General features: G+C 34.5%; 1 protein-coding gene across 4 annotated transcripts in view; it reads right to left on the minus strand.

The window, feature by feature from the left end:
* Positions 1–8,583, minus strand: part of DCN (decorin) — a 37,592-nt gene extending 29,009 nt beyond the window's left edge. For 3 of the 4 annotated variants that reach the window (XM_011933662.1, XM_011933655.1, XM_011933668.1), the window contains exons 1-2: positions 8,110–8,583; positions 3,818–4,061 (exon numbers count right to left, since the gene is read on the minus strand). In XM_011933662.1, coding sequence (XP_011789052.1) covers positions 3,818–4,028 — 211 coding nt within the window. In that variant the 5' untranslated portion in view covers positions 4,029–4,061; positions 8,110–8,583. Of the gene's footprint in view, positions 1–3,817; positions 4,062–4,847; positions 5,174–8,109 lie in introns of all 4 variants that reach the window. The other variant, XM_011933648.1, reaches the window with a different exon arrangement.
* Positions 8,584–14,730: the final 6,147 nt, after the last annotated feature.

The following is a 14,730-nucleotide window of genomic DNA, read 5'->3' on the forward strand; positions in this document are numbered from 1 at the left end:
AAAAATGAAAGGAAATATCAGAAACAGCCTCATGTTCTTAGCCAACTTTGCCTGAAATGGTAAGTGAAATGTAACAGTTACTATAAGAAGCATTTGTACATATATTTTCTATTCCTACCCAGTGAAATAAGATATATTTCCATTTGTCAAATGAGAAAACAAAGTTTTGAAAGTTTCAAGGTTTCAGGTAGTAAACAGCAAAGCAGAATTTGAGATCAGAGGTGTTTAACTGCACAGCCCAAGTTCTTTCCACTACTAAATAGTTTTAAGAGACATTTCAACTCTTGAAATTTGTTTATAAGAAATATATCAAGAATTATAATTTTAATTTCAGAGACTAGTCAAAAGACAATACTTGTTCTTATTTGACTTGTCAGGACTGATTTACATTTCAGTAATGAGGTGTTAGTCCATACCAAATTATACTACCTGATGACACTTGATCCAAAGATGAATGGCTGAGTCAAAGAGTACCTAAGTAACAGAAGCTGTCTTCCTACAGGATGTCAAACATATAAAATAGAAAATCCAATCAAAATCAGAACATTTAAAAAATTTTTGATTTTTAAAAGACTAAGTTACCTTGTGGATTTATTATTACAAAGTAACTGAAAGACTTCTGAATTTGCTAACTCTACATTTATTTATAATATTACTTTTTGAAATTAATGCTGTAATTAAGAGGGAACTGATTTATGTCTTAACATGATAGATAAAAGAAGACAAGATATGGGTCTCATAACATTGTGGTTCCAATTACAAAGCAAGTTGCAACAAGTTCAACACAACAACTTGACCAATATCTATGGGGAATCCATGTTTACTGTCTCAATCCCTTATCCTCTAAAAAACAAAAGAAAGAAAGAAAAAAAAAACACACATTTTAATACTACTGTGATAAATTAGAATTAGGGACTAAATCAGTCCATGCATTTTCCAGAGGCCTCAAATTACCCTACAGAGTAATTACATAATTTTAATTTCATAGTTTTTGACTTCTTAGCTTTGAAAGAATTGTTTAAAATTTTGATGTTTAATTTTGCCAAGAATATTTCTTAGCCGGAAAAAGTAGTCAAACATTTTAATTTAAAATATTTATTTGTATTACACATTATTCAGATAATAAGATGACAAAGGACTTTTGTCCTTCAACATTGTAGCTTCTCTCTGCTCATTAAATGTCTGCCGAGGATAATCCACCAAGGATAATCCTGAAGACAACATTGGTCTTTGATACAGATAAGCATTAACATTTGCTATCCCCAACTGCACTGCATTTATTTTCTTTTTTATAATAATTCAACCTTCATGCTTAGATCACTAAAGCACATAAAACAAATAAAAAATCAACTATATTGCATTTACGGTGAATTAGGTGGTCCATTTCTCCTTGCTTGCTTTCTTTTTTCTTAATCTGTTACTGCATGTAATCATATTATTTTAAAACTGCTTGAAGCTGCTACTATGACACAAGCACCTCATACAATTAATAGGATTTCTAAGACTGTGATTTTTCTACCGATGAAGATGTCAAGGCTCTCAACAGCTTGCCAGCATCATAAAATAAGAGTTAGATAATAGTTAAAAATATGAAATGATTTCATTTGTTTTACTTAAAGTCAAGTGAATTTCATTTCCCTTTAAGAAATGTATTTTCTTAGAGATATCTGATTTTAAAATTTATAGTATATTTAAATATTCACCTTTAAATTTTAAGATATTGAAAATACATCACATGAGACCACTGCTCATTGGAACTTAGTTCTCTTAGTTAAATATGGTTTTAAAAACAAATTATTTTTATAATTTTAGCTACTTCCTTAGTATATGAGTCAGTAAACCTAGCCATAATAAAGGGATGATGTACACTTTGAGCTCCTAGAAAAAAGATAACATGTAGAAAACTTTCTCATCTAAAAACAAAACAAAATAAACAAAACAATATCAATAGCAACAACAAAACGATCATAAAGGTCCCAAGTCAGTGAACTCGCTGCTTCCTAAGACTACATTTTGTTGTTGTTGTTTCGCTTTGAACAATAGACCTATGCCCAGTGCTTTCATTGGGGTCAAGCTTTGTGAACTATTTTTCATGGAAGCAAAGGCCTCTATTTATGAAAAAATAAAACTTCACTAAAGTAACTGGCCAACTCCGCTTTCCTTAAAAACATCAACCCTTCATTTTTGATAATATACGTAGTGAAAGTAATAATACATTATTTTAACTTGTTCTCAGAGGCAAAGTGAAATTTAACTCGCATCACATTTTTGGGGAACTTTGCCATTTTAGTAACTTCAGAAAAGATTATCCTGTGTATATCCATCAACTGGTGATTTCTTTGTCCAGATTTTTTCCAACCCTGTTATTTTCCTGCCCAAGACAATAATGCAGGTCATCTCTAGATACTTATAAAGTTTCTGAAGAGTAATCCAATCTCCCCTGTGGTGAATACACAATTCAAAAAGTAATAGTCACCACCACCAGAATATAAGATCCAGAGGAACTAGGGCCATATTTGTCTTCCTCATCCTTTCCTCCCCACGCCTAGAGCAGAGTTCATCCATGATGGGTTCCCAATATAGCTTCTGAATGAGTGAACAAATCAATCCACTGGAATTATTCTGTGGCCTTTTGAAAGCCTTTACATAACATTTGTATTTGGGTTTTAAATGGCTATACAATATATGTGTTGAAGAAGCTATTTCGAATGTTTTTCAGTTGTTACTGCTGAATATACTTTATGTTTTTCCAGGTTCCTAGAGGTAGTTTATTCCAACTGTAGAAGCTAGTGGCATTTTTCTTCTGCAGACTACTGCTAGAAAGCATGTTCTGAGTAAATATAGGACTTCTGAAAGAAGTGCCTGATCATAGTATGGGATTTCCTCCAGAAGGAAGTACACATGGCGGAATCATGATATAAAGATTTTTTTTTTTTCTTTTCATCTCCAATAAGAAAATACACCCCTTCCAAAGGAGGAATGTGAATCAGCTGCCATGTAAACTGAGTTCATTCCCCTTTGGCCCATCCACTGAGCTTCAATCTTTCTGCAGATTTATCTTCTAAGTGTAATGCTCTTGGAATTTCCAGACCAAATTTTTCTGAAAAGATGATAAATCAAACTGTCTTTAGGGTGTTAGGCTAAAGATATATGTAACATGATTATATTGAATATTTACACCATACCTTAGTGATAAATATTTCCTTTGAAACTTTCTAAAGAATATAAGCAGCTGGATTACAAAATGTCAAAAGTAAAGACAAAACTAAGGCTCAGAGATTAAGGGAGTATTTTTATAATTGAAAGATAAGATTTTGTCATAAAATTTGACAAGTTTTGCTTTTGATAACTGCATATTTTACAATTTAGTAATGCTGAAACTCTGTTGTCCGGGCTAAGTGAATAGTAGAGAGACTGACCTGATTTTCTTCATATCTAATATTTTATAAAACCACGTTATAGAATTAAGATTAAACCATCACTCTGAAATTTTAGAACATAAGACACTGTTTTCTTCAAAATTTTGTCTTGTAGAAGAAGGGATATGAAGCTCAGAAATATTTTTTAAAGTGATTTTTCCAAGATTGCAAAGTAATGGAGGAAAAAAGGAAGAGGGACGGGTGGGGGCGGAGAGAGAGAGAGAGAGAACCACAACGCTACTTTTCTTTCTCTCCTGTTCTGCTTCCTTTATTCCTCATTAGGTGGCACTGTGTCTCACATTTGGAGAGATTAAAACTGAAAATGCTAAACTCTCAGAGTTGCCATTCCCAAGAACAAAACAAATAAGGTAGGTAAAGAGAAACTGCATCCCACTCACCCAAGTCAGAACACTGGACCACTCGAAGATGGCATTGACAGCGGAAGGGGCACACTGGGCCTAGAGGGGGCTCAAAGTCGCGGTCATCAGGAAGTTCTGGGCCTATCCCAGAAGCCTCATCTTCTAGCATAAAGTCAAATAAGCCTCTCTGTTGAAACGGTCCGGCCCAGGAAACTTGTGCAAGCAGAAGGAGGATGATAGTGACCTTCATGACTTATCTCATGTATTTTCACAACCAGGGAACCTAGGAAACAAATGAGAGTTTAAAGAAGAGTAGCTCTGCCTAATCTGTGTGTTGTTTCTTATGTAGTATGCCACAATAGAGTGACCACAGAGAAAAGGTGCAAAATAATATTTCATTTATTATCAGGAAGCAGTGCATTAAGAATGTATTGAAAGATGATCGGGTACATTATAGTATCATGTGCACAGCTATTTACTTAGGATGAGAAATCCAAATATTATTTAAATCTGCTTGTTTTGAATTTTCGGTATAAACTAAGATGTATACTATATATTCAAATTGTTTGCAAAATGGTCACGATAATAAATCATGTTGGACTTTTCAATGCTCACTTAACACAAGCCTTGCCATGGTCAAATAAAATTCTCTCTATACACACAGGAGATCTCCAATTTCTGCTTCAGAAACATCTCTGGAAGCCAGTCACATCTCTCCATCCTACCACATTTATTTTGGTCCAGGCCTTTCTCATCTCTCCCTAAACTACTACAAGAGTTTTCAGTTCATCTCTGCCTTGCATGTTTCCTCTATTTCAGTCCATCTCCCACTTTGCTGCCCGAATCATCCTCTAAAAATTCAATTTCATCTTATTAATTTCTACTACAAACCATTTATTAACTTCCTATGACCTATCAATACTGCCCACAGTCCCTGTGCTGTATGTCATACCACTCACAAATTGGTATGAATTAATAGCTCTAGCCACATTCCTTTTCATTGTCACACCATTCCCAGTCCTCACCTGAACCCTGACAATCAAAGCTACTTGCCATGTAGAATACCGACCTTGCAAGAGTGTTGTAAAGATTAAATGAGATAGTGGGCTTGTCTTCTGTGTCCCCTGGCTCATCCAGGCAGGATGCTGCTTTCTCCCTCTTCTCTGCTCCCAAAGCACGTTGCTCTTACCTCTTTTAAAGAACTTATCACATTATATTGCAATTTGTTTTGCGTGCTTGGTCTGTCCCTCCACTAGACGATATACTCCTTCAGGGCGTGTCTTATTATTCCTTGTGCTGTACCCGGGCCTTGCACAATATTTTGCACACAAATGACTCAATTGACCATCACTTTATTGACAAGACGATTTACTCCATTTGTTCCAAGCAATCAGTCTGATTTTTTAAAACACAAAATTAGCTTTTTTCAATATCGAATTTCTGATATAAAAAAGTTAGCAGATTGAAAACCTCAACTTGGTATAAGCAAGATCGGCTTTAAAAAAATAAATCAATTTCCTAGTTTCTCAAACATTATTTTTAATAAGCTAATAAACACATGGAAAATTCTAACTGATTTTTATGTGATGTATATATGATCTCATTTTGCTAACAGGGCATTTTGTAAAAAACCAAGTATTCTTTTGATAAATGTATTCCATATTTATCCATTCATTCCACAAGCACGAATCTATGTTGTTAAATCAACCGAAGTGCACTAAATAAATCTGAGTGACAAAATCGTAATAAATCTGAAAGGTATTTGATTATATAGAAACAAAGTCATTTGGGAGACAAAATATTTTTAAAATCGCATTGAAACTATTCTGATATCTCCAAAACATAGCAGATATTTAGCAGATGTTTAGTCCCATCATAGCAGATAATTAGTCCCATCATCTCTACCTTGAATTGTACACTTAGATGAATCCATATTAAAGCTGTATGTTCGTAAGTAGAATTTTAGAACTGTTTTGAGTCATTATCCAATTGTAGCATATTTTAAAAAAAAGGAGGAGAAAGAAAGAAAAGAAAGAAAGAAAGAAAGAAAGAAAGAAAGAAAGAAAGAAAGAAAGAAAAAGAAAGAAAGAAAGAAAAGAAGGAGAGAGAGAAAAGAAAATAAAAAAGAAAGATCTTTGTATGTTCTAACCTTAAGGTATATTCTGGAAATTTTTGCCTAGATTCTCTAGAGAAGAAACAAATGTTTTTCAGTTTCTTACATTTTTGTTCTTAGTTTATATTTACTACTGATATGTGTCTAAGGCAGTACATGTTGAATACAGGCTTGTAGCTTTTCATTTAACAAAATATCATAAAGATTATTCTTCACACTGCCACTTTAAGTTCAACATTAAGCTTTTCTAGGAGCCCACTCCCACTCAGTTACTGAGTTTCCCTTTAAGAGAAGACTCTTGTTTTGGCAGCCTGTTCCCTTGAATTGTATCTGAGGGAGTGGTTTTGTATCTGTTTCCCATTAAAAATGCAATGTTTATGGTTTACCACAGGCTTGCTAGCCTTGCATATTTAATGTCTTACAAGCTTAAAAGAAAAATGAAGCCAAGTAATTGCAGATTTAATAAATAGCAACGACAGTTAATGCAGATGTCGCTTTGTAATCTTTTCTCCAGAGCAGAACATGCCTGGTTTTTTCACTAACAACCCACAAAAAGAAAGTGTTGAGTATTAGCTGAGAGAAATAGTATTATAATTTATGTTTGTTTACTTCTGTTAAAATGGCACAAATTCTCCAAACAATATTCTTTTTGATTGAAGCTGACTATAGACAGGCAGCTTATAACTTCAATCACCGATTTTTATTTCACTTTCATTTGCTCGTGTGTGTGTATGTGTGCATGTGTGTGTGTGAGTGTGTGTGTGTGTGCATTTAACCCTGACTGTACTGTGAAAAAATAATAGCATGTCCAGAAACTTTGTGCAAAATCCTCCATAAAATCATCTGTTTTAAATTAGTGTCATGGTACTTGAAGACCCAACATCTTAAAATATTTAATGTGGGTTGTCAATACTGATAAATCCTTTAGTCATTTCCTTCTTTCCTTAATTAATCAGAAATATAAAGAGCAAAGAGCAGCTGTCCAAGTAGAAACCAAGGAGATTGTTATTGAGATGATATGCTGTTTAAATTGTATTGAAACTGTTTTAAGTAGTCTGAAAATGTGTGACACTCTCCAAGATGCTAATTACTAATGCAATATCACTACTCCACTAAAGCTAGTTGCCATAGTTTACAAATGTTTTACCAAAAATAATAATTTCTGGTTCCTAAAACTACTTAAGCCCATTAAATGACATTAAATGAACTATATCATTCAGATCAACATTTGCATTATGTCATCTATGCCTTTGGTGTCACTTTCAAAGACAAAATTTAACCCTCAAGAGGTAAGTGAAGCTGTAAATGCAAAAGCAAAATTAAAATCCTACAGCACTAGATGATTAAAAATTTTAATTTTATATATATATATATATAATTTTAAAATAAAGAATAAAAGCAACATTTATCCACAAGCAAGGGTTACTATAGGGGGCATTTGGCTCTTTTTCTGGTTAGAAACAGCAACAGGAAAAAAAAGCCACAGGTATTTACATCACTGGGAGCCCACTTAACCAGTGGTCACTGTGTTATCCTGTTTTAAAATTAGAAAATTAACCCACATCCTCATTTTATAGTGAATGTATCTTAAAATTTCACTTGCAGTGAAGATACTGACTGGGACACTTTACATTTAAGAAATTATACAGCTTTTTTAATATCTTAGGCATTTATAATAACATAAATATTTTCAATGTTTATTTTCACTTCTCTGGTGATAATTTCTATTGATTTCTGGGGTTGAAGAAATATACGTTAGGTATCTTCAGCTAATCACCAGAGTTCAGTTCTTCTGGGCTTTTGAAAGTTCTTAAAGCAAACAAAAATTCAGGAGAAAAATACATTTTTAAATATACAGCTCAATTACAAATGTGCTACTTTAGAACACTTTTCAGTTACCATCTCTTAAAGAGCTAAACATTCATTAATACAAACACAAAAACATAAATACAGAGAGTCATGGTGTTAGGTTACAGTTTTTTAAGAAGCATCTTTGCAAATACAGAAGAGAAAAATAAAACAATACATTCAATCATTTTATCAAATATTTAACTTCTGTTTTCAAATAATACTTGTTTAAAATGTTGCATAAAGACTATAAAAGTTTAAGTATTTTTTTTCCTTTTCTTTTTCTCACCAAATAATCCCTTTTGCTCTCAACTTGACCGAAGTTTTATTAGTCTGTAGCAGAGTTCAGGACAGTTATTGAAAACCATACCTTTTAATCCGGGAATTTGCCACAGGAGCCCTCAAAGCTGAGATGTAATTACACTAAATATTCAGCTCAAGTAAAAGAGTTTGCAGGTGTGGAAAGGAGGAGGGGGTAGGTGCTGCTCTGTGACTGTCACTAGGTTGAAAACCTCCTGCTTCTACTCCATAGCACAGTTAAAAAATAAGGTTTCCCTCAATGAACACAATCCGGCTGACACCCACATTAGATCATATGGTAATGATATGTCTCTTGTATTGTAGCCAGAAACTTTATCGGCCTTTTTTTCCCTCCCATTTGCTTTATTCTTTTTGCATCTGCTTAAAATCTAAACTGCTTATGTAGTATAGTGGAACAACTTGATTTGAAATTTGTCTTATTGTAGATTCATTTCCCTAAGATATTGTAACTAAAGGGTTTGCTTCCCCACCCCCATCCCATTTCACTCTCCACCCTTTCTAGCCTTGTTTACAAGTAGCATTTAATATACTTCCAAAATGACATTTTTTCTTGCTTTCAGGATGTATAAGTCCAGAAAAATGGAATGAAATTAATCTTGTAGTTGTTTTAAATGCAGACTGCAAAAATAAATGAGTAGCCTTATGTGAAACTACTCATTCGGATTCTTACTTGCCTTGGAGTGTTTGTGTAAATTCATGCTGTGGATGAAACTATGCTGTAGAGTTTCTCTGTATATTTTGGACATATTTCTAAAGTGTCCTGAAAGAAAGCCATGGTTTTATACGAAAAGTATGTCATCTATCACTTTCATTAATCATAGTTCAAAATCTTTCTCATTGTCTACCAGTTTTTAAATGAAATACATAGAAAACTAGCAGCTGATCACAACATAGTTTCATCATCTCTATATGAAAAATTTGCTTTTCATAGATGATACTTTTATGAAAACTAGAACTTTGAAAAGGCAATAGAGTCTATGTGTCTTTCCAAATTTCAGTAATGAAAAAAAAAAAAAAAAACTGCAACTACAACGAAGGGTATTTATTTAGCCACTGGAAATATTTTTTGAGCTTTTGCAATTCCCTTGCTGGATGCTATTAGTTGTCTCTGTGTAGATCTCTGTGTTTTGACTTGTATCATTACGCTCTGGCCCCTAGGCTGTTACCAGGTGGAAACTGGAAATCAACAGCTGTGAAACACAAGAGGATCCCCCTCCCATCCTCCAGCCTTCTTCCTTCCCTCCTCCAGCCATCAAAGTATATTCTTCCACAGTAAATATTCTTTTTCCTCAATAAAACTTAGAGAAATTAAATTCTTGAGTGGGTGTCTAAGGAGGGGGAGAGGTGTTACCACGTTATAGTTTGCCTTATTTCCGAAGCATAGTCTCCCAGGTAAACAATTTACCCTACTCTCCATCTCTTTAATATTTAATGACCACATATCTAGTTATTCTGACAGTTTAGACAAAGGCAGGCACTACTGCCCTGGACATTGGTGCGAAAGTTCATGATCCCCTTACCTGGAATGTATTAATTTCCTTTCTGAACTCTCCTTATATGGCATTTATCTCTTTTTGATGACATATAATCACTCCTGCCTCACATTGTAATTATTTATGTACATGTCTTACTCCAAGGGAGGAATGACATTGTGTTCATGTTTGTAGAATCCCTGTGCCCAGAATAACCATGGTATATACTAAGTTACCAAGACACATTTACTAGATTAGTAAAGACAATCAAATTATTGGCTATGGACCATACCCGGACTGGTGTTTTGCCCCAATCCTGGTTTACTATTTATCAAAACTTAACCCTACTAAAGTGTATATGACAAATTATGGCAATCATTATTACAAGACAGAGAAAGAAAGAAAAGAAAGTATTAAAGAAAAGGTAGAAGAAGAATAAGGAGGAGGAGAAAAAAAAGACATAATGCCTTTTTATGTAGATAATTTTACTTTTATAAAAGCAGAACCATTATGGTTAAGATTTAGATCTTGTTCCTTCCCCCCCATAGTAAGCTGTATGAACTCAGGCAACTTACTTAACCTCTCTGAATTTCAGTTTCCATATCTGAAAAATGGATAGAAGTTCTTACCTAACTCATAGTGCTGGAGTAGAGGTTAAATAAGGCAATATATATAAAACACTTTACTCAGAACTTAATCCTTAAAAGTGAGAATCTCCATAAATGCTAGCTTTTATTATGTTCTGATATATTTCAAAACAATCCTTTGAGTTAGAAAAGATAAGTCATATTTACTATTTCTGTTTTACAAACGAGAAAATGGAAGTCCAATGACTTGTCCAAGTTCACAGAGCTGGCAAGAAGCAAAGCAGAAACTAGTATCCAGGTCTTCTCACATGTAATCCATTACTAAACTGTAATATATCTTAAGAAAGAGCAAGCAAAGTCTTATTGTATAGAAAATTAATTATCACAGTTTTGAGATAACATCTTTTCAGACTATTTTACAAACCATGACCAAGTTACAATGCTTTTAAAACTTTATTTAATTTGTTCAGGAACAAATGAAAATTTCCTTTTTGTTGTTGTTGTTTGGAAAGAAACTCACCTCCAAAATGTCAAGCATTTTACCAAACATCATCATATTTAAAAGCTGCATCTTTAATCACAAGTTACATCTATTGTCGTACTAATTTTTCAGTAGAAGACACTATGTCCCAACAAAGTCATATGCAATTAAGTCACCAAGAGGTCATGACACTATGACCAGAAACCAGGCCTCTTGCAATCCAACATGCAGTGGAACAATTTTAAGGTTAGAAACAGCACTGTGCACAGATTGCTTAAACTCATTCCGGCTTGGAATGTTTGGGGTAGGATTCCCTGAATCCCTGACTGTCATGTAGATATGTGAAATATTCCAATTCAGAGCACATCCCACATCTACTGTTAGAACTACTTAAACTTTGGTTTCTACTGTCAACCCATTAGCTAATAGGGTTAACTGTACTCTGCACATTGTCCAAGTTCATTTCAGGACCATTCTCTCTCATTGACATCACATACAAAGTATTTAATTGTACCTGATCATTAAGGATATGAAGAATGCCAGAGCTTAGAAAGGTCTCCTTCTGACACCCCTTTCCTTTCTAAGAGGTCTAGAGGCAAGTGATTATCTTCACAATCCTCATGTGACTGGTTTGTCTGTGGACTGACTCTTCAAAGTCAGATCTGGGTCTGGTGTCAATTGTCTGGCTTTATACTTGCCACTGTAGACAGAGTTCTTCTCTAGCCGAGAAAGATGGCTAGGGTGGAACTGAGGGCACTTTGAATACAGAATAGCTTTAAAGAAAATTTGGTGTAGAAAACTTTTAGCTTGGCTATCTTCTCATGCCTCTATTCCTCCATCCCTCACCATTGTGTTCTGTGTCCTGGTACCTTGTACAAGTAACTTAACCTCTTTGTTCTCCACATTTTTAACCTATAAAATGTGAATAGCCACAGTGATATCTCCTTCATAGGTTTATAGTGAGGTTCAAAGAAGTTCAATACATAAAACATTTAGAACTGTGCCTGACACATCTCAAACAACACATGAGCATTTGTTGTTGCTTCTGCTGCTGCTTCTCTTGTGGTTTTTGTTATTACAAACCTTACCTTGGACACTCCAGCACAATAACCAGACTGCACATCTTTTATAGTCCAATGGGTTTTCTGCCTAACAACACAAGAAATCAGTTAAGCTATGACATAGTCTGGAGTTAGATAAGCTTTGGTTTAAGCCTTGACTTTGTATTGTTAAATAACAGCCTGGCTTTCTTTATGCATAACATTTTATTGGGCTCCAAGTCCAGCTGAAATCCATTCATGAACTTCATAAGGAAACAGACTTCAGGTTAAGAATTTCTACTCTGAACAGTAAACTAGAAATGGGAATAGAGACAGGGACAGGATAAGTAATGAATTAAAATAGATTAAAAAGTATCAAGGAGATATTCAGTTCCTTAATTTGCTGACTCTTCTTCAATGCTCTGGGGCATCTCTTTTGTCAGTTGTAATCAATTAAAAGATTAATTATTATTTCCATAATATTGATTAGTTTGTACTTGGACAGTAAATCAACATTTACTGAATATCCATTAGTCTGCATAAGGTACATACCTCTCTGTTAAATACAAGGAAATTTACAATAACTCATCAATCAATTAATCAACAAATATAGACTGAGGAACCACTGTGGGAGGAAGTGTTAATACCAGGCCCCATGGAAGATACCAAGAAATACAAAGTACGAAGTGAAGGGCATAGCCTCAAGGGAAATAGGTTGCATAAGGAGATACGGCATAAACTATAGATTTCTATAATAATATTTTCGTTTCAGCATACCAGAAAACTTATAATGTATAATTCCTGGCCAAAGTAAAGTATGATGTAATTAAAATAATTGTCTTAGAAAGTCAGAGGAGGGCTTCAGGGAGGGATCACTTTACATTCGAGTGGTTAGGTAAGTGTTTATAATGAACAAGGTACAATTTGAGCTAAATCCTGAGGGATGAAAAGAATGTACATGGAGAGAAAAGAAAGAAATGGCTTTTTATGCTGGCAAAATGGCACTAACAAACCTTGGCAATGGGAAAGCAGAGGTCAATAAATAAATCAATGTGGCTTAAGCGGATACTTTCTTTCAAAGAAGCCATGAGCTCCTTTATTTCTTAGAATATTCAGTAACTGTCATGGTGTCTGACATGTCAAAGTCACACAATAAATGAATGTCCCATGTTTATGGAAATAACTAAAGGGAGATAATGAAATAAATGAAGGTAAGGTCTAACTGTGGAAGGACTTGAAATTCTCCCATGGAGCACTTATCCATTTATTCATTCATTTGTTCATCAAATATTAATTTGGTAATGAATATGTGCCAATTATTATGCTTGAATCTTAATGTTATCAAAGGTAATTGAATGAGGTAATAACATGATCCAATTATTATTTTAGAAAATCAAACCTAGCAAGTACAGGTAGGGTGGTGAAACTAGAGTCAAGGAAACTAGTTAGAAGGTTATAGTTTTAGTTTCAGTATATTAATACCTTAGTAAGGGAAAGGAAGATAGATGAGCATGGCGAAAATAGAGCTACTTCTCAGGAAGATGATGTAATACATTACAAAGAAAAGTCTGGAACACTCATTCTGCGCCAGGCATCATGGTACATTGTCAATTTTAAAAGCACAAATAATGTGTGATGAGGCCACGCACTCTGAACACTGCCCTCTGCACCACTCTAACCAACACTTCTGCCATTGTAAGTGATAGCAGGAGCAGCTGACTGCTTTGTTTGCATTTTCATCTCCAAGGAGAATATGCTTCCAATGGAAAGGAAGAACAAACAAAAATGATTATGTTAACTAAAGTTCTCGATGTATGTGAAAATTATAAGAAATTACTCATGCTATGTGAGTTCAACTTTACTTTTAGGATACTAAAATAATGTATCATCTTGAAAGGGACTCTAGTCTGAGCAATGCTGGAGAATCACACAATCTGAATTATGGAATGACAGAAAGAAGGAAAGATTCATATGGAATTTTCCCCTGATTGGCTGGCTTTTCACATGGGAAAGGACCTTGTGTTTATTGAAAGCTACTCGTACTGAGTGATGGCAAAAATTTTGTCATTTTACAGATGAGATGATCTTTGGAACTGTGTGTACTGGGAGTGAGGGAAAACTACAAAAGAGAATGATAAAAGCCAGACATTACCTGGAAGACTCCTTCCCGGTCCCTGCTCCTGCTTTTTTGCATATTAGCTGAATATGCTGCTGAAACCAGGCCTGCTACCATATACCCGCCAAAATAGATCCTTTAACAATGCTCTACCTCCTTTTCCAACAAAGAAAAATGCCCTGTGTGAAGTCAGAAGTTGAGGCCAAACACAAGATATGATATAATAGAATAGTGTGGAATGCCTGACATGTGCAAAACAACAAAGACCCTGTGTTTGTTATTTCCTTCACCAAAGATCACTTCTCTTCACTAGTGTTTCAGAAAGGTAGCATAATGCAGCAGTTCAGCATGCAGACCTGGGGCCAGATTGCTTATGTTTGATTCTCAACTCTGCCACTGGCTATCTGTGTGACCTTAGGGACCTTCTCCATGGATAGTACCTGCTTCAGATGAGAATAAGATGAGTCAGTGTATGTAAAGGTTTAGAACAGAACGGTCATATAAGACAAACTCTGTTAAGTTAATGACACATAAAGAAAATTTGAGAATGGATTGAAGATTTTAAGAGATTGTTTTCTTTTTCTACTTGACTTTTATTCTCACTCTAACCTGAAAGTTATGTCGTGTTTAGTTTGGAGCATTCAAATGCAGGTCATGTCTGTGCAGCGTGTATTTACTGTAGAGCCCCTATTTGGTGTGTAAATATTCTCCTTGCAATTTACCCGGTATCCTAGGAAAAGTAAATGCTCCACCACAGGGTACAGCCTTGCAGAATTTAAGTAGGCAAATGAATGAAAAGTTTTATTCTAATGTTGGTACTATAAAATAATGACTTAGTGTAGCAAATTTTTCTGAGATAGTTTCAGCCCCTTGAGAACTATTTGATTTGATTCAAGTTGCTCCTTCAAAGGCAGTAATTCATCCCTTGCAATTTGCCTTTTTGAGATTATTTCTTTAATAATTCATGACATGAT

Source organism: Colobus angolensis, unplaced genomic scaffold (genome assembly GCF_000951035.1).
Source record: "Colobus angolensis palliatus isolate OR3802 unplaced genomic scaffold, Cang.pa_1.0 Scaffold10, whole genome shotgun sequence".
Lineage (NCBI taxonomy): Eukaryota > Metazoa > Chordata > Mammalia > Primates > Cercopithecidae > Colobus > Colobus angolensis.